At 39.6% G+C, this 27,535-nt stretch overlaps 1 protein-coding gene across 2 annotated transcripts; it reads left to right on the forward strand.

Moving 5' to 3' along the window:
• The first annotated feature begins 913 nt into the window (after positions 1-913).
• Positions 914-27,328, forward strand: LOC122778073 (kelch-like protein 4). Of its 2 annotated transcripts, none has more exons than XM_044039639.1 (11): positions 914-1,082; positions 13,726-13,893; positions 15,626-15,762; positions 16,113-16,309; positions 19,167-19,379; positions 20,350-20,536; positions 20,620-20,844; positions 22,429-22,591; positions 23,722-23,934; positions 25,346-25,517; positions 25,820-27,328. In XM_044039639.1, the coding sequence occupies exons 1-11, from the start codon at positions 1,054-1,056 to the stop codon at positions 25,877-25,879; spliced, it is 1,764 nt and encodes a 587-aa protein (XP_043895574.1). In that variant the 5' UTR covers positions 914-1,053; the 3' UTR covers positions 25,880-27,328. The 2 variants fall into 2 exon arrangements, with proteins under 2 accessions (XP_043895574.1, XP_043895573.1); XM_044039638.1 differs by lacking the exon at positions 914-1,082 and adding an exon at positions 4,531-5,295.
• Positions 27,329-27,535: the final 207 nt, after the last annotated feature.

Below are 27,535 nucleotides of genomic sequence, written 5' to 3' on the forward strand. Positions count from 1 at the left end.
GTAAGTAGTTGCTCAGCCACACCATGAGGATGTGGGAAAGAGTTGGTGAAGTTCGGTTAAGAAGCGAAGATCAGCGAGCAGCAGTATGGTTCATGCCAAGAAAGAATACAAAAAATGTGACTTCTGCTTTGAGAGTGCTGATGGAGAGGTAGGCCAGAAGGAGTTGCACTGTGTCTTTGTGGATGTAGAGAAAGCTTATGATCTTGTCCTATCCCAAAAGAAGGAGAAAAGTAAGAGAGCACAGGGGGCAATAGCTTTGGAAACTTACACTAATATTGTCATTTAAATATAAAATATAACCTGTTTATGAAAAGCACAACTCTAATAAGGGAAATATCACCTTCATGGTTATAAGCCAACATTAGACAAGAAATTGCAGACAGTGATTTTATACTGTTGTTGAATGTTTTTTTTTTACTATCCATGACAATAATACAGTTGATGAATTGAAAGTATGCCATCCAGTGGCCAACTGGCACCAACACATGGTACAAGGATTTGATATAAAACTCTTGGCATTTGGTGGATTTAATAATGATGAAATGAATTGTTACAAATGTAAATGTAACAAATTTACCAGCTACATTTTAATAGTTGTAACAATTTTATTTATTGTACTAAAGGCTTAAATTGTATTTGCAGTGCACATACACTGGCTTGCTTAAACAAGATCTTTTTTTATATATCAAACAGAAACTAGAGATAGGCATACATTTATCATATTACTAAACATGTGTTTAAAGGTTTATTTATTAAGGTTTAAGACTTCACAAATGCAATGTTCTAAATCAAACACTGGGTGTGATCCCACTCCTGGTTGCACAAATGCGTTTGTTGTCATAGTGCAGAGGAAGGAACTTTGTCAGGGGTTTCCTGTAAAAGAGGAAAAGAACTCTTTCCTTTCTGGAGGCAAAGGCTTTTCGGTTGAAAGTGGGGCAGGGCAGAAAGAAAAAAACAGCAGCAGTCCTGTAGAGTTGTGATGTGTAAAATGTTGGATTACGTGCATATCACAGATGATGGCCACCCATTCCAGATGCTAATTCCAGAGTTTGAATGCTGAAGATTAACAGTCCATTTATCCGGTAAGAAGAACTATTAATGATTGACATGTTTACATTATTATGGTGGAGGGTGTTGTCAGAAAGCTATTTTCTTTGTCGCTGTGAATTGTGGCAAAGTCACTTGCTACTCATTTGGAACCAAGCTTGTTTTTAATCAAACTGCCCACATATGTAAATACGAAGGGTTAATTCAGGAATGAATGATTCTTCACAGAAATGTTTAATTATTATACAGTATATTTTAGTCTGGATGTGCATGTGTGTGTGTGTGTGTGAGAGAGACATTGTGTTTTTCATTTAATTGCAGCATTTGCTGTATTATACGCTCTAGTCTCATGATACACAGACAATATATAGTATATCTGAAACGTAACTGTCCAACACAGCACTGATTTTGACATGTGTGACTCTACTTTAACTTAGGAATTTGCCATTGGATCTGGTGCTAAATGGGATTCCCATACGATACAAGTAATTCAGTACAACAGATACATGCAACTAGGCTTGATTGTAAGTGGAGCTAATCGAACTGCCTTTAGCATAAAAAGCCATCTAGCCACATAGGTATATGTTCACTATACAGGCAGATGTTGGATGATAGTGTAGTTTACTGTACCATATGAGTCTGTCATCTCATGTGTCATGTAGAGTGCAGCCAGATGGTGCCCTTGACTTTTGGTAGAATAGGAAAGGTTACCCACTGTGATATGTTTCTGTACATCATTAATAGACCATTACTATGATGATACACCTTTATTGATAGGTAGGCAAGGTTTATGTTATAGCTGCTATTGGCTCCAGCTCACCCTGTGATCCTCAAAGGGATAAAGCGGTTGAAAATGAATGAACAAATTAATATATTTCTAGAAAGTGTCCACAAAATAAGAATTTGCATAAAAATTATAATTGTAATTTGTAAAAATGTTTGGTGGAATAAGAGATTTTTTAAAAATGACTGTTTTTCAAAGTTCGGTTACGGAATGTGTTTTGCATCACCAATCATATGTTGATTTGAAGATAATTTAGTTTGGAGTGGCTGCTATAATATTTTGGAAGTGCAACCTGGAGTACAATTCGAAGTTCAATAGGGATATTAATAGAATTTATGTCCAAGAACGAACATTTTTAAAGTCTCAATAAATTCAGTTTTTATTTTGTGGGCAGGAAGAATAAAAACCTAGATAAAAAAACTCCAATAAAACTACAAAAAAAAAGAAAATTGACCACTTTAATAAAGACAATAAAATATTTCTATACTTTCTGTTCAGTTTAGTAAAGAATATAACTAATATTTGTATTCCTGTATACAATCACCCCCACATAATGGATACTGTTGTAGTATCAGAACACCATATACTCATAACAAAAGGTAAGTCTGATGTCTCAGATGATTGCCATCTCTGCTGGGAAACAGTTGATATCAAAAGGTGAAAGTCTAGGGAATATGTTCCCTAAGATGCTTCTTTTACAGATGAATGAAACCCTAGACCTTTTAGCTATGGCTGCTGTATTAAACAATTAATTTACGGATATCAGATAACAAAATAAGATTTTATAATGTAAAATATGTTCATATCAAGATCGTCCATACTTATTTTATCATTATAAAATAATTTCTGTGTGAATGTCTCTGTGAGATGAATATCTATCTATCTATCCACTGATATGGATAATGCAACAACCTGAACATGTTACCTCTCTTTTGTCTTTTGGCTTGTCCCTCTCTAGCAGTTGCCACAGCAGATGATCTGCATATTTGATTTAGCAGATATTTTTAGACTGGATGCCCTTCTTGACACGACCATTCCATTTATCTGGGCTGGGGACTGGCACTAGGAGTACAGTGGATGTCCCCGGTAGCTGGGGTCAATTTAGAGTGTCCAATTAACAATGAGCAATGGGGATTCGGTTGCTCAGGGGTACCCGAGCCTTTGAACTGGCGGGTATTCAAACTGGCAACCCTTCGGTCACAAGTAAAGTTCTCTTTCCACTTGGCTATGCGCTGCCCCATGTTTCTTTACCTGACATTAATTGTGGGGAAATTCTATGTGGTGATCATTATCTTTGGATAAGATAACTGTTTTTTCTTTTTTTGGTATATGTGGAAACAGTGAGTTAAGTAAAAGAGAGATTCAATAAGATCATCTTATTTTTAGTGGGGAGTACACGTGAACAGTGAATAATTTACAGAAGCTTCAGGCTGGAAATGACATGCAAACTGAAGTGTTCATATATAACTGTAAACATGCAAGGTGCAGCCTGTGAGTGGGAAATATTTAAACATCTTTATAAATCAAATGAATACAAGGATTTGTCCTTTCTGGTAGTTGATGTAGTTGCAAAGTAACCCTGAAATGGTGATGGTAAACAAATCATTTCTAAATTCAACTGAGGAGTGTAGCTAGCTGTGGTGTGTCATTTACATTATATGTAGTCATTTTGGCAGACGATACATCCAAAGTGACTTTCAAGTGCACCACATACGTTGCTGGCACAGCCTTCAGGAGCAACTTGAGGTTAAGTGTCTTGCCCAGGAACTGATCAGCATGGAAACTAACAGAGGCACGGATTGAATCCATGCCCTTCCAATTTAAAGACAACCAGCTGTACCCCTGACCTAACTATCAAGTACTGAGCATTGTGCTTACGCAGCGGCATTTGTCTTAGAAATGTGGGAGACTGTTCTCTGAAACATTGACTGTTGAGGAGGCAGCTTACTGACCTTGAAGGTTCATCAGTATGTAGTTTTTCACTTCTTATCACAGGAGGCTCTCAAGGCAGTGACTGAAGGTGAATATATTCAGCTTGAACCCCCCCCTCGGGCTTCCATTTGATGCAAGAATAGCAGTAGGCACATGTGTGTGTTAGCATGAGGTAAATTTCACCTCCCTTGTGAAAATAGTGTGACTTGATGTGAGTTGGTTATTTATGAGTCGTTTATGTATCCCTGCTGTTGTGAGTGTGTATGGGTATCAGTGTGCACCTCCGTAGCCTGCATTAATGCATTGCCATCTCCTACTAATGGTCCTGATTATACAATATATAATTAGCAGTCTTCCTCTGTCCCTCCTTCAGCAAGCAGTCATTTATTTTGTTAAGGTGTGACCTCATCATCCTGGCCCCATGAAACCCCACCTCCCCCTGCAAGAGCAGGCAGTACTGATATCACACAAATATATAGATGTAGTCACACTGGAACACAGAGAACAACAGCAGAGGTGACTAGGTAGGGCGGAAGAGATTATCTCATTTTATTTCCAAGGTATATATATATCTATACCTCACTGTGTGTGTATACTACATGAGCACAGGGGAGACAAGCAGAGAGAGACAGAGAGAGCGAGAGAAAGAGAGAGACAGAGAGAGAGAGAGAGGAGGCAAAGAGGAGGGTGTGTGGATCATGCATGTGCATTAACTCAGCTCCAGCAGCACAGCGGCAGCAGCAGCACAGCGGCAGCAGCAGCAAACAGAAGCAGCAGCACAGGAGGGAAGAGAGAGAGAGAGAGAGAGACGGAGTGGGAGAGTTAGAGGGAGGGTATAGTCTCAGGCACAGAGACAATAGCTGCAGACGACTGTTTTCCATCTCCAATAAAAGAACAACGGAGGAGAAATAGAAGGAGGAGGGGGCAGTTATGATAGTAGTGAGACAATAACGGAAGAGAGGAGGCACATTCTAGTCAGTGAGGACTGAAATCAAGGCTCTTCTTCTCTGTGCTCTCCATGTTTTTGGGGACTCAGCATATCATTACCTTCATCTCCAAACCCAGAGGAGGATGTCTGTGACGGGGAAGAAGGAATTTGACGTAAAGCAGATCCTCAGGCTCCGCTGGCGCTGGTTCAGCCATTCATCCCAAGGTTCGGCTGGCAATGGAGGTGGTGGTGTTGGTGGAGTGGGAGGCTACATCCAACAGGATGGCCTGGACCACAGAGGGACGCCCTCTCAGGGTCGACTGAAGAGTCACTCTCGGGAAAGAGGTGTTGCAGGACTATGGAAGACAAACAGCCCGGTCCACAGCATCTTGGCACCAACGTCAGGGCCCACACCTGTCTATGTTAGAGTGGGGCATCAGTCATGGCACCATCAACAGAACACCATTCAGGGTCTTCATGTCAATGAGGAGACTTCAAAGAGCAGTTCCTCACCCAGCACCACAAGGAAAGAGGACATTAACAGTGGGCAGGAAGATGTGAAGAGCAGTAGAGAGGAACCTGCAGAGATGGAGGCCAGAGAGAGGTATGTTATTAGGTATTAGATACAGTACTTATAGGACACATATTTAGTATTCTCAATTAATGGAGTGATTGTTATTGGCCTTTCACAGAGAAAGTCAGATGAGGCAGAATGCCAGGATTGAAAAGTAAAATAATGTTTTTGCCATAATTGTGAGATATTAGCACAACCTTGCTTTGAATAAAGGTTGCTGAGTTAGTACTGTAGATGGAGAAAAGACTATGTCCACAACATTTAAAGTCCATTCAATATACGCACCATGAGCAGCTGCAATCATTGCTCATCTAGGGAAAGCTCACTGTCATTGGCCACACCATGTTAGGTAAACCAATAAAGCACCGTTTTAATTATTCAGTGGACCGAAAGCCAAGGCTTTTTCTGCTCTCTTGTTTGTATTGTGGTCCAGATTACATGCCCAGTATGCATTTGTCTGGCTCTTTTGAGAATTCATTTTTTACACAACATGCAGATGCATTCTTTCAGTTGAAGGTGGATATCGGGAAAGAGCAATTACCTCACATACTCGACCTACAAAAAAAAGGAAGTAGTGTGCAATAACATGAACTATCCAGACTGTCATTAACAACCAAACATTATCCTACCTGACAGGATGTTGAGTAGATTGTGAAACATCTTCTTTATGACTCCTGATGCCAGACTGTCAGGTCAATAGTCAGTGTTTTGAACTGTCATTTCCCCACACCTTTCCAGGTGAGAGATGTGTGTGGTGCCTTGAAGAACAATAAAATCACCCCACACAAAGGATGAAAAGACCAACTCTCCTTTCATCTTGTCGGTGACATTATAAGTTGGCTGGTCCTTTAAGGGTTTTCTGTTTGTAAACTGATGCTATTTTTTTTTCCCCTCCATGCATCTGGTGATGAAGTGAACAATGAAAGTGAGACAGTCTTTTTGTTTTAGACAGGGTTCACAGTGATTATACAGATAATTATAAGCAACTACATTATGTGTCAACGCGGGCTTAAAAAATGCCATGGGCAGTGGACAGTTAACACAACATGAATTATTGTGAGTTAAGACACCACTTTTGGAATCAGCTCCATGTTCCGGGGTCCCTATTATGTGAAGAGTGCATGCATAAAAGATTTTCCCCACAGTAAAAATGATTTTGTGGACCTTGAGTTCATGCTGGCCATGTAAAATACAGCACATATTTTGACAGTGATTCTAAATTATTAATAAGGCTCTGCTCTGTTGGATCATAAAATATATCCTTGACTCAGAAGTTCTGGATTGTAGTAGATTCTTGTATTTGAATTTGACTATCAGAGTGGAATATGATGTTAAAATCCTATTGCTATATTTGATTCTTTCCTTCACTCATACAAGGAACACTGAAAATAAACCTTCCATCCATATTCACCCATTAACAGATTTTCATCAGTTTTGTCTATCATCTGAATAAATGTATCAAATAAATAAAGGAAATTGTGCTTTTGGGTAATCACTAACAAAAGAGGCAACAATAATTAGCTGTTAGTACCTAGAGGGGAAATCGATTGCTGCTTGTTGCCTGATACCTCCTTTAGTTTGAGTTTGTGTTAAACGGAAATGCAGTGTCTGGATAACTGTGAACGACAATGATGCTGCTGTTTGGACACGCCGCATCTGTAGATGTAAAGTCATAGAGTGAATTGGGCCAGTGAGTGTGCGACACATTATGGCTTATACGTTCATCTGTGGCTAAGCAGATGTGTGGATGTCACTGAGATATGCTCATTCATTTACTCCAGCAGCTGGGTGGCCCTATTATGTCTCACATCATAAATCCTTGACACATAATTTGTCACAATCCCTCAGGCTGGCTCTAGAAATGAATTCTGCTGGCAGTAAAAAAAAAAAAACAAAAGTTTCAGCCACTCCACTGTTGCTGGAAAATATCTGTCATTTCTTTTTTTTTGGTGCGTTTTCCATTTATTCATGTGATATATACAAGGAAATTCATCCCATTGTTTCTTTTCCTCCAATGGTTCGGTTTCTCACTTCTGTTAATACTAATATTTACGATTGCTGTCATTCTGATTTAATTGGCAGTAGCTCATGCCGTCATGTGGGTGTTCAGTATATAATTTAGTAGAAAATAATGCAGACAAAAATCTGCACAAGTTGAAGATTCTGTGTATTATATGGATATGCTTAAATAGAATACAACAGAACTTGTTAATGATCTTTTGTATCACATGACAAAAACCTGCACGTGTGCTACGACTGAATAAGCTCACTTACATTATGTCTCTAGGTCTATGCTTGTATTGTATAATAATATCAATCACATATTGGGTTACACTACCCTCTTGTTTCCCACCTTTAATCCCAATGCTGTAAGCTGTGTATTTGCACTGTCCTTACAGTTCTCTTCCAAATGACCTCTCCTATTGTTGGCAGAAATTATATGACAGAAGTTAACCCGAAATAAATGGAAACCCTGACCCCTTCGTGTGCGGACTAATAGAGGCTTGAAACAGCGGGCTGTTAGTTTGAATGATATCTCAATTCTCTCTGTACCACCTTGGAAAGGAAATACCACCCACTCTCCCTGAGCTAGCAGCAGTAATTCAGATGTTGGATGCCTCATAACACCAGGCTTAGGGGGAAGTGGTCTGCATGTGACACATCTAATGGAGGTGTCCCTAAGATGCAGTAAAAAGTAAAATATGGTACTTCTGTAATCTCCAAAAGACTTCCTCAGGAGTAAGGAGAGTTTGTGATTACATATAATTGATTCTGAATGCTCTTAAACTTTGCCTAATCAGCATTCTGCACAGAAGAAGGAAGCTGTCTTGAATAGAGGATAATGATACTGTTGTGTATGTTATGAGTTTTGTCTAGGTTTTGATCAGCAATGAGAAAACATACAGCAGCACTACATGCTGGATTTGTTCCCTCATTTTTCTTTCGATTGTAGGTTGGTAGTTTCTAGAGGTAGACCTATTAATTGGTGCTTTTTAAATGATCAATCATCATTGGTTGATAATTATTCATTGAATCGTATTATTACTCATCATTGCAAATATATAAAGGCACTGCATATGAAACACAGAGTGAGCCACCATAATTGTTGTACAAATTAATTTTTATTTAAATGTAGCAATTTTGTGTAAATATAATATATTGTATATATATGTATGTATGTATGCAAAAATTGATAAGATTAAAATATGACTTTTAAGTCATAGTACATATACAGAATGTACACATAAGATTTTTTTCTTGCCCTCTGATTTTTTTTTTTGCCATCAGCAAAGCAGTGGGGAGCGCTCTGCTAAGATATGCACATTTTTCACTCACCGGATGCCCTCAACACACAAGCACACATCCCCCTACCAAACCTGGCACAGTACAGCTTGGCATTTTAAATCAATCTATGCTGAAGGGCCAAATATGAAAAAAATGTGGAATTAAAAAATACTACACCGTTTTCATCTTTTCAGCACAGGTGTTATATCACAGTTTAAAGGGACTACGCCTCTGTTTTAATAGCTTTTTTATATCCTAGCACAGTGTTCCTCAGTGACTTTAAAAAAATATTTTAGTGTAAAAAATAATTTTGCAGAATTTGCTCATTACTGTACAAAACAGATCGTTAGTGACATTTTTTATTCATTTTCGCTGTGTAGGATTTATCTCTGGTTGGTGTATTGTCTTACTGTAATATTCAAAAGCGGCGTTTGTAACCCACCTGAGACCTTCATTATTTCTTTGAAGACATTGTGCTGACATGAGCTTCTCCACCACACGTCTTTACAACATGTGCTATCTCGGTAAAAGCTATATAAAAAGGCAACCTTTCATTTTTGTTATTAGCTGTGACAATCTTCCCACATCTCTCCACTTCACTACACTCTCACAAACGGCCTACAGGACACAGTTCCTGTACGGAGCTACATTTCATTCAGCACAATCAATATTAAGCAGGTATGTCCGGCATAACAATGGCATCATGGAGAAGAATATCTGCTGTAATCCTGAGCAAGATAGGAAGAGTGCAGAGAGGAAAATCTATTTCTGAGCAAGGTTATCATTTCAGTCTCACTGCTGGGATCGAGTTATTACTGTCAGTGAATGAATTTCTCCGCACACAAAGGCGAATGGCAGTAAACCACCTGTCAAAGAACAGACACATAAAGATCTCATAGAATATACTGACTTGGCACTTGCTGCGTGAGGCTTTGTTTGAGTTCTTGTATTCCCAACCCGAGTTACTCTGCAGACCTTAGGGGCAAATGGCTGTTATAATCCATTTTGAGAAAGACATTTCCCATTCGACCAAGACAGGCATAACTTTCATTTTTGTTGAGGGATGGAGTTGACACTAGCTGGAATGAGAATGAGCTTCTTAACACATCGGACTTGTAACTTTTACAGCTTGTCGCTAATCTGGCCTGATGAAAGCACATCTGAAATCGCATAACCATTCATCTAAATGGGCAGTGTCAGCACAATGAGAACTTGATTACGCCAGACGGAACAGAGGGATGCATATTAAACTTGTCAAATAACTTTTTGGTATTTTTGACAAATGTGTTTTTGAAATGTATTACTCATATACACTCAGAGACACCACAATCGTCTTATATAGGTCCTTATAGAGGTCTTTCTCTCCTCCATCCAGGCTAATTTTCAGACACACTGTGCTCACGGGGCATTTTTCATCATGGCGGACCCTTCCCACCCTTCACAGACTGTTTATTCCACTAGCATTGGGCTGTAAGTTCCACAACACTAATTCCTCTCCCATGCTGTCATATTTCTTAATGTGTTGGCGCCACCGAACTGCATATTATCATACTGTATATAAAGCTCTTCACATCCCCTATGCTCCTATCATCACTAGGACCACAGTTGCCTTTACTTCCCACATCTTCTAATGCTCTTTTTCCTTGAAATTGCTGTCACTTGGGATTGCCACTGCCCTCTTCTGCTGTTTATCGATGACCACTATTTGATTAGCCAGAACATCTGAGTGAGGTCCCTTGGGATCTGAGCCCTGTCATTCTCAACCACCTTTGTAGGCGTATTCCATCTTTACTCCTCATGTATTGAACCATGTGGCTACTCATCTTAGCCACCATGATGCCTGATAGGAGCTTCCATGTTGTGCTGAGACTGTCCAGCTTTGTGTCAACCATTCTGGGTGGGTTCAGACAGCAGCTGCTGGTTCATTTGTGCTGCGAGGCGTTCATGGAGGCGTTCATGGAGGCGTTCCCTTCCTGTTGCCTTGACATTAGGCCATAGCCATATTTTTCATGAAGGGGAATGGCACATACATCACACTTATGACTAGCACTTCATAGTTTGGCTTACTTGAAGCTCTTACTTACTTCTAGCTCTTTTTTGTACCCAAATGTTTAAATGCACTTATCGTAAGTCGCTTTGGATACAAGCGTCTGCTAAATGACATGTAATGTAATGTATGCTGTTCATCTTGTAGCCAAGCCTCTTAAGGACTATTGATGCTGCTGTATACATCATATATATGTTATATGTGGACGGAGTGGCTCAGTGGTGAAGACTGGTACCCTGTGTGTGAAAGACATCATGCTCGCAATATGGGGACGGAGTGGCTCAGTGGTTAAGACTGGTACCCTGTGTGTGAAAGACATCATGCTCGCAATGGTCGCAAGTTCGACTCCACCCCTGGCTGATTGTACTTAATTCCATTATAAGGCGCTTTGGATAAAGGCTTCTGCTAAATTACATGTAATGTAATGTAATATCAGCTTGTTGGTGTTAGTGATATCATTAGTAGGGATAGCTAGCAGTGTTCAATTAGCTTTGACAAGTGGGGGTGTTTTGCGCTCCTCCAGAATTTTAACTTGGTTTAAAACTTCAACAACAGCAATTCTCAGCAATGTATGGTGTTTTCAGTCGTTTTCCAGAAGCCCACCATTGGAGCACATTCAGAAAATGGATGCAGTTATTATTTACAGGTTTAAGTGTAAGTATTTAGTGAAAGGTATATCTCTACACACCCTAATTAATATTTTGACAACACAGGAAACAAAAAAAAAGTATATTCTCTGCTTCACCTGCAAAGCATACTTTGTTAAATATGCCGTGTACTTTTCCTCAGATCCAATTTGTCTCATTGCAGTGTTCTGGTTTTGGGAAGGTGCAAAGAGCCTTCAGATCATATGTGCTAGCTGACTGAGTCTTTTATTTATTTGGTTTATTTTATTTTGTTTTGTTTGGTTAAGTTACCTTTGAAATTTAAAATGTTTTTTTTGAAATTGTTTGTAGACAACAACTAGAATCCATGGACAGTGTTATATGCTCAATTCACTGACTCCTTGTGAATTGTTTAGAAGTATGCAATGTACAGGGATGTCCCGACAGCAGTTTCTCTGGAGTAAGGTACTCCTGGGCTTTAATGCTTCAATAAAATTGGGCTATACCTCTGATGATCCAACCTGCTACTGAATGTGAACCATATACCTCAGAGAAATTTACTGCTCCCTAGAATGTGATACCAAAGCAATTAGTGTCGGAGAGATTGGTAGACATGAAAAATCCTTACCCCGTGCCTTGGAGCCAATACAAAGGCAATGCATCTCGGTTTTATGGCCCATTGCTTACTCAGTCTTGTTCGGTGTTCCTCTCCAAGACTCCAGAGTCAATGGGGAATTATCCTGACAAAGCAATAAATTACTCTTGCATTTAGCATAAAGGCTCCCGACAAAGATTGGCCTATACGATACTGCAGTGACCCTAGGGCAAAATAAACAATTCCCAGAGGGAAAATGTTGTTGCTTTTGGTAATCGTAGAAAAGATATCACACACTCAGCTATCAACCCCCGCCACCCCCATTCTTCGTGTATTGCCAACTCCCAAACACAATGATTTCTTTATTTGCATTGGCATATCTGTAATTTAAATTTTTTACTAAATAATCCATCTCTCACTTCAGAACTTCTGAAGAATCTCTTTAAATAGCAGTGACACTTTTCCTGGGCACTATCAGACTTTGCAGCAGACACACCCTGAGATGACAGTAAATTCCCTTGCAGAGAAGGCTTGGGTCTTCTTATGTAGCGTAACAAACAGCTCTAAATGTCAATGAGTGGACTTGGTCTGTGAAGGACACCAAAGTGACTAGGCTGCATTATTTGCGACAAGTCTGAGGGATTACTTGAAAGTCTATGAAACAGCATGTAATCTAGCAGCCTTTGGGGACCCAGCCTCACAACAATGCTGTGAGGAACAGGCCGGTTAAATCTCTGTCTTTGTAAAACACACATGCACACACAGATATGCAGACACACAAACATGAACAAAGGCTGGTTCACACACACAGGGAATTTCTGTCTGAAAAGCTTTTGCATACATTGTGGTGCTTGCTTGTCCCACTGGATTGAAGAGATTAGTTATCCACTTATGTACGGAGTTTAGTTGTAACGGTTTTAATTTTAGCTTAGACTGTCAAGAAAGATGTAGATTGAGGCAGCTTGAGAGACTCCCTCTGCACAAAGCTTCGAGACCTGGCGGGATCAGCCCCAGGATTTTGAGGACATGTGCTGCTCAGCTGTGTGTAGTTCCAGCATGCTCCAGCATCACTTCAATTTGAGTCTGAGCCTGGAGAGTGTGTCAGTGCTGTGGAAGACTTCCTGCCTTGTTGCCTTCAATCTAAGTTGCCCTCACATCTCACGTGATGAAGGCGCCGGGGAGGTTGGTCTTGAGGGCTCAGATGAGATCTTCTCTGACCTCACTACAGTCTGCATACCAGCCATTCCTGGACGCTGTTGCCGACCTGCTGCAACGAGCCCATTCAAACCTGCACTGTGAGAATGACTTTCTTTGATTTCTCCAGTGCATTCTACACCACTCAGCCTCTGCTACTGGGTGAGAAGCCGCGCGTGATGGGTTATTATGCATCCATCATCTCCTGGATCACTGAATCCCTGATTGATTCAAGATTCAATATTCAAAGTGTTTATTGTCATATGCACAGCAAAGAAACACGTTTCCCTGTACAATGAAATGTCCACTCAAAAATACCAGCAAAAAGTAAACAAGAAATAGTATTAAAAAATAGTGTATAGATATACATAAAGAAAAATAATAAATATTAACAAAAAATATATACATACAAATATATGTAAATATATGCATTATATATAAGAGAACACACAGATCAGGGAACCCTAATTTGTGCAAGGTGCTGTGTTCAAGTAACAGATGTAAAGTGGCAGAGATGTAAACAGATGACTTTAGTGTAGTCCTGGTTAGAATATACAACTAATGTAATAAATTGTATTGTTTTCTTATTTAAAAGGGACTGTGTACAAAATTGCAAGAGGCAAATCAGTGCTGGTGCAATTCCAGCACTTTTTAATTATAAAAGAAAGGTATGATGCTGCAATTAAATTGTTTTTTTTTTCTCTTCTTTCCTCCTCCTCATTTGTGTTTTACAGGTTGACTCTAAGCACCTTCTCCAGAATGAATACCACCTCCTCAGATGAGTTCTTCCAAGCCACAAATCACGCAGAGCTGACTTTCCGTAAGATGGAGACATACCTCCAGCACAAGCAGCTGTGTGACGTCCTCTTGATAGCAGGGGATCACAAGATACCCGCTCACAGGTTGGGGTTTGTGCATCTGTCATCCTTTGATTTGAATTATTGTTGTTGCATCTGCTGTTGCATGCATCCAGGCCTTGAGATGGACCTGCAGTTCACATGCTGGAACATATTTTCTCCATGCCATTAATCTTGAGGACTAATCGAATACGTTTTGAAACGATTCTTTCGATTTTCTGGTGACAGTTGACAGGAATTCTTTGCAAACTCCATGCTCACTGGTTTGCATCTAAGTAATGAACAATGCCGTGATCTAATTACACCTAAGCCCTTCCTCATCCCCACAGAGTATTGGATACATGGATGTAGACTGTGATCCACCACAAGGAGTTGTCAATATGTGGGCATCCAGGCCTCGGTTGACTGGCTGAATGGAATAGATAACATGACATACTATGATTGCTGAGAGGCATTGTGTTCACCGAGGGCATGTCTCTACACCGGCATATATTGTTAGTTCATCTAGACAGTCTCATGAAACAGAAACCAGAATACTCCATAGAGAGAGAGGGAAATAAAAGTATCAGTCCCTGACCTAGTTAGTTGATATGCACAGCTTCAGTCAATGCAAATTTACTGCATGGGTGATGTACAGAAATATTATACAAAATCCATTTTTTTGTAGTTGAGATTTAATTTGAAAGTGTAAAATTGATCCACTTAACAACAGAGTGAAGACTTCGTGTTTCTTTCTGGATGTTTGTCGTGTCTCTGTTTTTTTTTTTTTGCTTTAACTATTCTTGTTAAAAGATTGAATGGATTGGACATAATCAGAGACAATTCATTCTGCATGTCAGGAAAAAAACAACAACACAGGAATGTGAAGCTACTGTGTAGACATCCGCAGTAAAATAGTGGTAAGGTAGAGAAAGACCAACTTTATCGGACTCAGTAACTGTGAATTAGAAGTACCAGAAATCCTAGTTGTTCTGTCAAACTGATTAAAGGTCATCTGATAGAAAAGAAACTGCCCCTGAAAAGAGAGAACCTGATGGAAGGATGACCATCTTGGCAGCATTCCATCAAACATCAAAAGTAGAGTGCCCAGATGGAAGTTGCGTTGAGTAGATGGCTGCTTGGAGGTTGTTGAATTACATCAGTAAAAAAAACAAATGTTCTCTGATGATACAATAACTGAAAATTATTTCTGCAGACACTGCTCATCATTTGGCACTTTGACACTGGGTGAAGCATGGTGGTGGCAGCATTATTGGTTTTTTTTTGGCAGAAAGGAAGGAGAATATAGTCAGAAATTAATTGGATTAAATGAAATGGATAAAAGCAAGAAACTATGCTTTGACCCACATCACATCCTGTCTGTAACTGTATGAGTCACATTCTTTTCTCAGCGTTCAATGGCCCAAAACATTCAGCCAATTCAACACTAGAGCACATTTTGGACAAGTTTGTGACTGCCCTTGAGTGACCCAGCCAAAGCCTACACTTAAACCCACAGAGCATCTATTAGAACTTGAGAGGCTCTGCCAGGAAGAGCAGGACTAACAGCCTCAAATCCAGGTGTGCAAAACTTGAAGAAGACTTGAAACTGACATCAAAGGGGCTTCTGCAATTTTTTTTTATTCAAGGGAGAACCTTTGTAAATCAGTGTTACATTTAAATCAGCAAAGTCATGTATTGTATATCACTGCACTAAATATATCTAATTTCACTAATCCTTATATCTAGATATTGCACTGTACCAGAGCATTAATCTATGCTGTTTTCTTTATGGCAGATTGGTCCTGAGTGCTGTGTCAGACTATTTTGCTGCTATGTTCACCAGCGATGTAAGAGAGGCAAAGCAAGAGGAAATCAAGATGGAGGGAGTGGATCCAGATGCTCTTAGATCTCTGGTTCATTTTGCCTACACTGGTAAGTGCTCATAAAGCCATTCACTAGGTTGTTATTAGACTTCTGAAATCCTGTATGATAAAAAAAGGGATCAATAAGGCAATTCATCATGGGGTATCTAAGTGGGCAGCACTTTTTTTTACCAGACAGATTGCCCTATGATATTTTCCCACTAGCTATGTGTTCAAATCACAATATGCACTTGTGCAATATTTTTTAATCCTCTGAAAAGGAATTATTCTTTAAAAGGTGTTTTTACTGTTCATTTAATTTTATTGGAGATTTCCCATTTACTTGATTAAAATGTTCCCCTCAACACCTCTCCCTAAGTCATGACATAAAAATTTACTTTGCTTGTCCTGACATTGCAGGTGTCCTTGAGCTGAAGGAGGAGACTATTGAGAGTTTATTGGCGGCAGCTTGTCTCCTCCAGCTTTCACAAGTCATCGAGGTTTGCTGTAACTTTCTGATGAAACAGCTTCATCCCTCCAATTGCCTTGGAATACGTTCCTTTGCAGATGCCCAGGGCTGCGTGGACCTGTTCAATGTGGCTCACAACTACACCATGGTAGGAGGGCGAACAGAAGCAGACCACATGTTAATGGCTGGGCGGACTAAATTATTTATTTAGCAGTCATTTCACTGCATGAATGCACAAAAGCAGCTGTCGCAACAACAGCCATAGGGTGTTTAGACATTTTGTTTAATAACCTGTATTTTATATGTTCTTATGAAAAGCAGTCTGAACATTAATTAATGCAGGGAAATGACTTTAGACATTCTAAGATCAGGAGATTTTGTGAATTAACTTTTTAAATGATGTTTTATTATATGTATTTTTCCAAAAAGAAAAAAAATTTCTAATTTGGCTGTAAGATGATAGCAGAAGGACATCACTTTCCAGGGTGAAATGCAGCGTACACCCTGGACAGGTCGCCAGTCCATCACAGGGCCAACATATAGAGATGAACAACCATTCACTCTCAAGAACCCAGAGAAAACCCACACACATTTGGAACCAGGTCTTTTCTTTTCTGCTGTGTGGCCCATTGTTTTCTCATTTCAGTCAATAAATACAATATTCACAAATGCTGCCATGGTGGGAGCATAGATTGACTATCGTCTGTTAGGATACAAGACATTTTTAATAACTTCTCATAACCCCTTATGAAAAAAATGGGTTTGTATCTTGGTTATTCATGTCATGTAATTCCACCTGGGAAACGGGTGATGTGCAAATATTAATAGAAAATTGCACTTTGTCTAATTTGGTTATGTGGCTGTCAGTAAAAGATAACACCTTTGCTGCACCATTGATTAGTGCTCTGCCCGTCTTGAGGAAATGTGATTTCTCCATATCTCTGTGAGGGATATTTGTACTGGATTAAGATTCATGCGCATATTTGTCAGATAAGGTCTTGCTGACCATGAAAAAAGTGACAGCACCAGGCCACAGTTATCTCCTAAAGAACATCTGCTCAGTCTGTTTACACAGACCCCATCAAGGACCAGGAGGTTAATCTAATCATCAAACGGCACAAGAGGGCCAACTTCCTGTTCAATCACTTCAGTAATGAGCCGGGAGAGTTGTGGGCTTCCTGGAAGTCCATCCTCTGGGTTCTGAGTGGAATAAGTTGTGTTTTGATAAGCATATTTTTCGTGGTTTTGAGTGGCAGACGAGATCCGTTTCTGACACCCCTTTCCTGTTGTAAAGAGTTGTCTATTTTATGTTGCAGTAGATGAGAATGTTATGTTTCACCGTACATTATATCTACGCAGACCAGCTGCAACATTAAAATCGGTTGCTGATTCAATCATTTTTTATTTTTTTTTCATGTCTTTGTGGCCTGACAAAGACAAAAATGCTGCCGCTACAACACTTAAACCAGTTACCAGTTATTATGTTGTGGCTACATACAACATTCGAAAAATACTACATTTACTAAACAAATCTGAGTTTTAGAAAATAGCAAGACGCAGTAAACTGTTTTCACCGTCCTAGCTTTTTAAATTACACAGTAATCAAAAAACATCTTGAAAGCCAATTCTGCAGCCTCTCTCCGATTACACATCAACATTCGTTCTTTTCAGAAAACACTGGTATTACGCAATTACTCCTTGGCAGTAGTTAAATCAATTAGTATCCTCTCCTGCTGATCTTGTTTCCCAAGCAGTTTGCCCACCAATGTGTATGTGAGCATCTGAAAACATCATTTTAAATGCATATGAAACAAACTCCTTTCAGTTTTGCAAGCAGCTGCTTTGGGGTAGTAATTACAAATAATTGGCCTACAGCAATGTCAAGAAGTTGGAATGAATTTTTCTCCCAGAATTGCCACAACAGATCAATAGATGTCCCTTATTTCTTTAAGGCTATCTGTGCTACGCTCTTAAAACCCGTTGTTCTAAACGATCGCACCCAGTCGCACTGTTATTTGTTGCAAGTTGATGATCAATAGTGTGCTTTTTAGTGTAATTATCCAGCTTCTACTTCACAGTTTATCTGGCAGCTTAAAAAAATAATGTTCAGCTGTCCTGCTACGAAAGAAAGGGGAATGTAATTATGGCCGTCCATGTCTTTTTTTGTTGGACAGGCCATAAAGGCACAGAGGAGGGAGGCTGTTGCATATAGCATCATCTCTAATGAAACTGCCCAGAGACAATGTCCTTAAAGAGGTGGCCATGCAGTGCTGTAATATTGCTCAGGCTTCAGGCCAGTAAATGGAAGATCAATCTTTCAGAAGGCAATAGAAAACGGCTTCCACAGAACTTAGAGCACTGCACCACTCGGTGTAATGGCAAAATTGATGTGCAGTAGTTCTCTGTTTCTCATTAGAAAGCTTATGAAGGCTCGTACCATGTAAGATCAGTGGCAAAAATGGTTTATAATCTCCCAGAGACTTTTTGAAGGCGTTTTATGCCAGATTGATTTGTAGCCTGCTGTGTAGATCATTTGATTTTATGAGCTTAGTGAAAGAAATGACAGTTTCATCTCTACCTTCAATTTCATGGGAAACACATATGGTTATTAATTATGTTAGAAACTGTAGATAGAGACCTGTAGATTGGCATGCACTGTCTGCATGGAGTCATTTTTCTTCTCTTTTCTGTCCTTATTATGTGGCCGTCATTAGCTACTATCTATAGAAACACGTATGCACCCACCTACACACACACACACAAACTTGTTTTTATCTCATTGACATAATGCACTCCCTAGCCCCTTAACACGATTTTTAACCCTCCCTCTAAAACCAGGTCTTAACCCTGAAAGCCCCTTAAAAGTTGCCCAGGCAAAATGTCCTCACAAAGATAGGTTCTCACATTTTCTCGACAAAGATATAAACACAGGGACACGCACACACACGTACTCCTCGATTAATGACTGATGTTTATCTGCCTCCTTTGTGCCTCTGATGTTCCAGGAACACTTCCTGGAGGTTATTCAGAACCAGGAGTTCCTGCTGCTTCCCACAGTCGAGATTGTTAAGCTGCTCTCCAGCGATGACATCAACGTCCCTGACGAGGAAACCATCTTCCAGGCTTTGATGTTGTGGGTGCGGCATGATGTTCAGCATCGGCAGCAGGACCTGGGTGTGCTCCTCGCTTTTATCCGCCTGCCTCTTCTTCCTCCACAGGTGAGATTGTGGCTCAAGAAAACTAACAAAAGACATTACATCTCCTTGATATGTTCTCTCTCTATATACACATTTATAAATATATATAAATATGTGGTTCTGTTTGAATTGTTACCGTTGGATACTTTATTTCTAAGGACTGATTTACAGTTGTGTAATTAGCAAAACATCAAACATAGAAATAGAATATGAAGCTGTCTTTTGTATAATGCTGTTTTATTTTCACTGACTAATCAATTCTAAATATCTGGTCATATTGATTTCTTAATCAGATATTTCAGGTGACGTCAAATGGAGAAAAAAAAAAGGTTTTTGTGGATACAAAATATTTGAAATATATGATCTAACACATGGAAAAATTAGCTGTTATATAATGAATTGCAAGAACTATATTAGGTCAAATTAATGAGCCAAGCAGTGCCACTGACATGTATCTGCAACAAGATCATTATATACATAAAACCTCCTGTCAGGAAACTGAAATGTGCTGTGAAATTTTTAATTATCCAATCAAAATATGCTCCCAGGAAAGCTACTACACAATTTATGTTGATGCTGTGTGGAAAGAAGACAGCTGAGAGCAAAAAGAAGTCAATTTTGAGAAGAGAACATTTATTGCACTTGCTTTTATGAAAGTGGAAGTTAACTGTAATACAATAAAATAGTGATAGCATTTTTGTTTGTAGTGTGTGTAACTGTGCGTTTTATGTTACGATGATCGAGTCACAGAATAATCTTATTTCATATTACAAATAGCAGATTTATTATTCTCGGAGCTTATTGTTCAATAATGAATAATCTTTATCTTTATTATTTCATTCTTCAAAGACAGGAGCTGTACAGTGGCTGTCAACACCTTTGTGTCACTTTACATGTCCTTCATTTTCTTCAAAAGCTTTTCACTTTGCTCTTTGCTCCATTGTGTTCAGTTCATACGAGAATAAACCCTACTGACCTCCTTGTAATGCAGCTCCTGGCAGATCTGGAAAACAACAAAATGTTCTCCGACGATCTGGAATGCCAAAAGCTGCTGATGGAGGCCATGAAGTACCATCTGCTGCCTGAGCGACGACCTATGTTTCAGAGTCCGAGAACCAAACCTCGAAAGTCCACCGTGGGTGCACTTTACGCTGTAGGAGGGATGGACGCCACCAAGGGTATAAGTCCATCTGCAGCGGGCGGTGGTGCAACTCCACAAAGTGGATCTGAAATGTAACATTGTATGTCTTTGTGGTTTTAGGCTCTACCACCATAGAAAAGTACGACCTGCGGACAAACACTTGGGTCCAGGTTGGAGTCATGAATGGACGTAGGCTGCAGTTTGGTGTGGCGGTAATAGACAACAAGCTGTTTGTGGTTGGAGGGAGAGATGGACTCAAGACGTCCAACATGGTAGAGTGCTACAATCCAATCAGTAAAGTGTGGTCCACCATGCCCCCCATGTCAACACACAGACATGGACTGGGTGAGTGAGGCTTACACTTATTTCATATAAAAGAAAAATAAGAAAATATGTAATTAAAAGTTTCAGTTAACCCACTTTCGGCTGTGATGAAAATCCATCTTCTACCACTATATCCATAATTCCAAAAAAATAAAATTAAAGGACTTTGATTAAAGGTTGGTTATTGCCCAAGGAAGAATTAACTTAATTTTGGTGGTGATGTGGGAAAGTGGGCGGCCATGGTGGAGGTTAGTGTTCTCTGAGTGCCTTCTCTAGATTTTCACAACATGTAGCCACATGTCACCTAAGCTTATTTTGTTTTTTTTTAATGTTATAAATTATAAATTGTTTTCTGAAGATGTTGACGTTAATAAACTTTTTTTTTTAATTTGTAAAGGGAGGATCCTTGAGAATGATGATCGCTCATTTGCAAGGATGCAAACCTATATAAAATTTATACCTATATACAAACATACACACACAACATTCTTTCACTTATAGCGGTGTTAGAGGTTTCAGTTCAGTGAGGCGTCATGGTGTTTTTTTTCCTCGGAAATTTCAGGATGCATGCTCAGAGGGGTCATGGTTGGCATGCTGTTAAAATAAAAGACATCACACATTTCCTTTTGAGATAGACCTTTGATATTTTCCCTTTCCCCTATCAAAGCTTGGCAGACTGTGCTGGCCCTGCTCTCTTTCACCCTTCCCTGCCCAATAAATCTCATATCAGAAGCATTTTGATTCACAGTTGAAACAGTCTGGGTAACAGAACAGGAAGATCTTGTCAAAGCATTCAGCTCACTCACCCAGCATGGTTAGAGGTATCGGTGAGCCTGCGAGATTCCACTTTACAGACTACCTGTGTTGCCTTTGGTCTTTCCTGTGGCAAATGCCGCTTTGCTTGTGTTGTGCATATTTTAATAAATATATCGAAGCTTAGTGTCTGCCAACTTTCCCTTTGGCCATTTCCTGCTGTGCGTTATGGCTGAAGAAGAGAGAGAAAAAAAGTAAACATATTCATTTATTATATATTCCAAAACCACAATATGGTGCTTTATACTTCATGATGGGAATTGTTTCTGCCTGACAGTGTTTATGTAATTCTAGGTTCCATGAACTCTCACGAAAGGGAAGTCAGGGTGGTAATATATAAAAACATTGTGTTAAAACATCCTTTCCTCTGTTACTGTTGAAAACCAATTTCCTCTGTGGCTCGAGGATGAGGAAAAACAATGCAGTTTTATAGTCTTCCTGTTTTTTTGACTTGGTCAGCCATGTGACTCACTCAGTTCTCTCTCTAAAAAACACCAAAAAACATGTTGCTCTGCTTCAGCCCTCTCCAAGAACTGTGGAAACAACAAAAAGGTTGATTCATAAATGTTGCTTACGTTACATTTTGTTGCTACAATCAGCCAAGATGAGAATAGGTTAATGAGATATGTGTTAAATATGCAGTATTGTGGCTTTAGATTTTCTAAATTCTCCAATATGTAAATAATTGGACAATTTTCTTCTTCTTTCACAAAACCGCACACTAGTAGTACTTTATTACTAATACTACTTTATTTTTTGCTAGACATGTAATGTCTTCATTCATTTGTATAGGTATTGCTGTGTTGGAGGGCCCCATGTACGCCGTAGGCGGCCATGATGGCTGGAGCTATCTCAACACAGTGGAGCGGTGGGACCCACAGGCCCGGCAGTGGAACTATGTGGCGAGTATGTCCACGCCGCGCAGCACCATGGGAGTCACAGCGCTCAATGGAAAGTAAGTTGAGCAAAAAGAAAAAAAAATGTACAGCTTTCATGCAGAGTGTATTGTTTTCTTTCTACTATGTTGAAATATCATCTTGCCTGAGGTCGAGTTTACTGGCACCAACAGACGCTGAAGAGAGAAAAACAAGTAGAGGCACTTTACTCTCACAAAAGGAATGCTTGTTTCGGTGCATGCATGGTTTTGAAAGGATCATATATGCCAAAAAAAAACTTTTTTGTTATTTAAATTAAAAGGATCTGCCTGTCGCAGTGGTATATTCAACACAGTGTTTTCGCAGTCTGGCATATTCTAGCCAATTTCTGTTACTCAATCACATTTTTCAAAGACCTGCATGCTTGATTGTTGTCGTTTTCTTCCCTTGCACTCAACACAATCTGACTGAAGAAAATGAAAGCAGATCTTCAATTTGCACAATATGAAATGACTTAAAATGCATTACATACAACCTCACAGATGCCCTGCTTTGAGAAACAGCATAAATGTGACACATAACAGAGCAGGGAATTAGTACAAGCATGAATTAGCGACTGCTTAAATGTAGTATATTACGTTCGTAATGGTTTGCCAATGTTATTCCTCTTGAGGTCTGTGCGAGAGTACAGTACTCACCAGCTCAGAGACTGTTCTGATTTGTGTGATGATAACTCACCCACTAATCAAGAGTTTATAAAAGCAAAACACTCTGCTTATTTGTATGAATTAAATGCTTTACAAGACTGTTACGAGTAAATTAAACAGACCAGCCAATTAAAATGTTTGCGTGCTGAAAGGGAGAAAAAGACTGCTGCTCGGCTACATTCACATTCTACACAGAGTTATTTAATCTAGGTCACAAATAGACAAGGAAACTGTTTCCCTGGCCTCCACCTTCTTGCTGTCAGGCTTGTGAGCAACACACTTAAAACCAATGTGATCTTTCAGGGAGAGAACAGAACAGGGCCTTTGAGAAAAATCCTATAATGTGTACATTGACACTGTTCTGTCACCTTGTTTTTTTTTAGTTTTTTTTTTTTTTTATTATAAACACTTGAGAGCTGATTTCATTGTTTTTCCGAGTGCAGCGTTGAACGTGCACGTGTCAGATGCTTAAGATTTGACACGATTTTGTTTGACGTTCTCAGGTTGTTTGCGGTGGGTGGTCGAGACGGCAGTTCGTGCCTGAGGTCAATGGAGTGCTTCGATCCACACACCAACAAGTGGAGCATGTGCGCTCCCATGGCCAAGAGGCGAGGAGGAGTGGGTGTGGCAACATACAACAACTTCCTGTATGCTGTAGGTGGACACGACGCCCCTGCCTCCAACAATTGTTCTCGACTCTCCGATTGTGTTGAGCAGTGAGTACATGCATCTCCACAGGGGGGAGAAGACAAACACAAGCACGAGTCCCAACCTACCTTTCGCTCTATAAGTCAACTGGTTTTGGCACCAGCTGACCCTCGCGACCCTCATTTGCAATCAGTAGAAGACGAATGAATAGAATAGAAAACTAAATCCAAACAATTTAATAATTAGCAACTGACAAAACAAACTCAATAAATTAAATAAAGAGCACAACTACACCTAAAAAAATAATACAAATATTTTACAAATATGGCTAAACCACCACCAGCGACAGGCCAGGAATGTGAGCGAGAGTGAGAAAGAGAGACTTCTGGGTGGAGCCTTCCTAAGGGCTGCCTTCAGGGCTGCTACAATGTCAGGGAGTGTTCCTCACTACAAGAGGTTAACTCCTTTAGATCAACACCCTTTTCCTGCATTTTCTGACTTGTCAGTATACAACACCACATTACATACAAAAGTGAGGAGATCATTGTTTCCACACGTGGCTCCATTTGATGGTGTCTGGCACCATCTGGTGGACGTTCTCAGTGGAAGAACACGGCAGCAGAATGCCTTCATCTGCAGTTTCCCCTGTTTCCCTTTTAAATAATTGTCCAGTTCCCCTTTCTAGATGAGAGATTGTTGCAGCAACGAACTTCAAACACTTATGTTACCACAAGGTGATTTCGCAAGTGGAACTGATTAAATTAAATTAAATTAAATATGTTTCCGGAAGTGCTACCGGCTGACTTGCTGTATCAGTTTCCCACTATATTGTGTCTATTTTAATCATCCATGCCCCTTTTGCCCCGAGTTCTGACTGAACATGAGTCTGTTTCTCTTGAGGTTTTTGTATCTTCAGTTTATTTGTCTCCAGGAAACAGAAAATACTTGTTTTGTTAAGCTTAATGCACAATTTTGATCAATTTTGATTTATTTTTTGAAAATCTAGCATTGGATGCATATTTTTAAAAGCATTTATTGACTCTTCTTTTTACTCTTTGTGGTTGGAGTTACCCCATTATGTTTTGTGTGATGCTGCAAGTATGTAAATGGATGTTGGCAACATAAATGAAATTGGCGCCACTGTGTTACATCCAGAGTGGACATGTGTGTGGTTAACATTAGAGCTTAGTCATTTTGATTAAAAGGCTCCTGTGTGGCTTATGATTGTGAAATTTTATTCAGTTTGCCACAATTTACTGCATCATGTTTATCCTTCTTTTGGTGTCCACTCCACTGAAAATGAATTGGCGCCCTCACTAAGAAGGGCAGCTCTCTGTAGGGCCAACGTCCACCTGCTGCGGAGTTCAGTTGAGTTTTAGTTGAGTTGCCTGTGATGAGAAGACTCTCTTCACATCATTTAAGGGAGAAACTTTGAGCAGATGAACATCCATTTAACTAAATATTGCATAATCATTACAGGTATGACCCAAAGACGGACATGTGGACCACTGTGTCCTCCCTCAGTGTCCCCCGAGACGCGGTGGGCGTGTGCCTGTTGGGTGACAGGCTGTACGCTGTCGGTGGATACGACGGTCAGACGTACCTGAACACTGTCGAGTCCTATGATGCACAGAACAACGAGTGGACTGAGGTGATAACAGCTTATACCATGTAAAATATAAATAAAATATTACCATGCACATGTTTCTGAGAACATTTCACGTTTTTAAATTAAATCCAAATTAAAGTGAAACTTCAATGGTTTCATGTAACATCAAGGGTTCCTTTCATGTCTTTTGGAAAGATTAATTTGCTCAAGCTTGCTTGCTTTTTTTTGTAGTGCCTTTCGACTTTTGCTTCTGCAACCCTCTTATCTGTATGAAGTATAGTATATAGATTTTTCTTTTTTATCAGATGAGAAAATAAGTGTTAACCTCCCTTGTTTTCCTGCAGGAGGTCCCTCTGAAAGTCGGCAGGGCGGGCACCTGTGTGGTGGTGGTGAAATTGCCTTGAGCAGTTTTGTCTCATGGCTCCACGGGAAACAAATGAGCGGGCGAGAGCTACAAAGAAGAGTGGACAAACAAAGCAACAGAACACGGACACATATTTTGAGACTTATGCTTTTATGGTTATTATTATTTCTTCTTCTTTTTTTTTCAATCTGCCCTCCAGATTCTTACGGGGGAGACAGAGAGAGAGCCTTGACCACAAACCATTGTCTCTCTCATTAGTGGACATGATGTCTCCCTGCTGAGCGCTTGTTCACAAACTGGAATGCTCTGCGCATTCTTCACATTCTCACCCGATCAAGAATTTTCATAGACTTGGCTCAGCTGTAGCAATTCAGTGCCAACCCTTTGTTGTATGGGTTTGTTACGCTACATTGTATGAAAAGTTCTATTTGTGTCTGTAACAAAAAAGAAGACAAAAAACAACCACAAAAAAAGAGTCCAATTTAGTTTTACATTTATACACAAGCATTTCCTATCAGTGCCATCACATACAGTATATTTTTGGGTTTATACTCCTCTTTATAGCCATTCAGAAACAAACATGTGATATATATAAATGTTATATCAGTGTCTTTTCTTGGTCTGTGATCTGATTAGACTCTTACTCTTTAGTAAAGGGATCCATGCAAACTCTGAGAGTGATGAGTTCATTCAGGCCTGTTTAGAGTTGAAGGGATTTTTTTTGCTGAATAATACGTTTGAACATTGTTCTTTCACTCTTGTAAATTGAGTCTGTAGCTGCAGAACACCAAAGTAATTTGATTGTCTTAGATGAAGTCCTGTTGAGCATTCAACGACGGTTTACAAAATTGTGAATTACAGAGAATATATCATATTGATATTTCACATTGATGTACAAACTTTTGTGAACTTTTGGAAACAGCACTTGTGTCATGCCTCAGCCAGCACCATTGACGTCATTCTTTTCATTTGTGGGCATACCGAGGTGACCTAGTGTTTTATTAGATTTACACCATGCCACACATCAAGGTCATTGTCTCTTCTGTTTAGAGATTTACTGCCTTCTTGATCACACACACACACATCACGGCCACTGCATTTACAGTAAACCTGAAGAAACAGCAAACCATGGCTACATGGTCCAAGGTACAGTAGATCCAAACCACCCACATTTCTGACCTGACACTTTTTTAATTGACTCTGATCAGAATTTTTGGATTTATAGTTTAGCAGACATCATAAAAAGTGCACATCACTAACTTACTCACAATAAGATCTATTAGGAACTGAAATTGCAACATGATTTTTAGGGGCCAAATGTTTATGTTTTTATTATAATTTTGTACAGCATGGAAACCTATAAATAAAGCAAGTTCAGTCTTTTCTGCATGATCACATCCATGTTTAGAGCTGAATGTGGACCCTCAATGGGCAAATTTTGATTTATCTTGCTCTGCTTTAAGTAAACTAAACTCATTCTTTCACAAAACAGACTCTGGAACTTTTTTGATGTCAGAATGAACTGCAGTTTTGCTGTCTGCGCAGCATCCACGTCTTAAGTCGAGCGACCATGCTTATTGATGCTGCTCTTGTGTTTTCACAGATTGAGCACCAACTGCCACTGCTTGTCTTTGTTTACCCTCCAAATAGTTTCAAAGGCCCTCCATTCTCTTTTTTGGTGAGATTTCAGTGGTTT

Source organism: Solea senegalensis, linkage group LG12 (assembly GCF_019176455.1).
Source record: "Solea senegalensis isolate Sse05_10M linkage group LG12, IFAPA_SoseM_1, whole genome shotgun sequence".
In the NCBI taxonomy this organism is placed as follows: domain Eukaryota; kingdom Metazoa; phylum Chordata; class Actinopteri; order Pleuronectiformes; family Soleidae; genus Solea; species Solea senegalensis.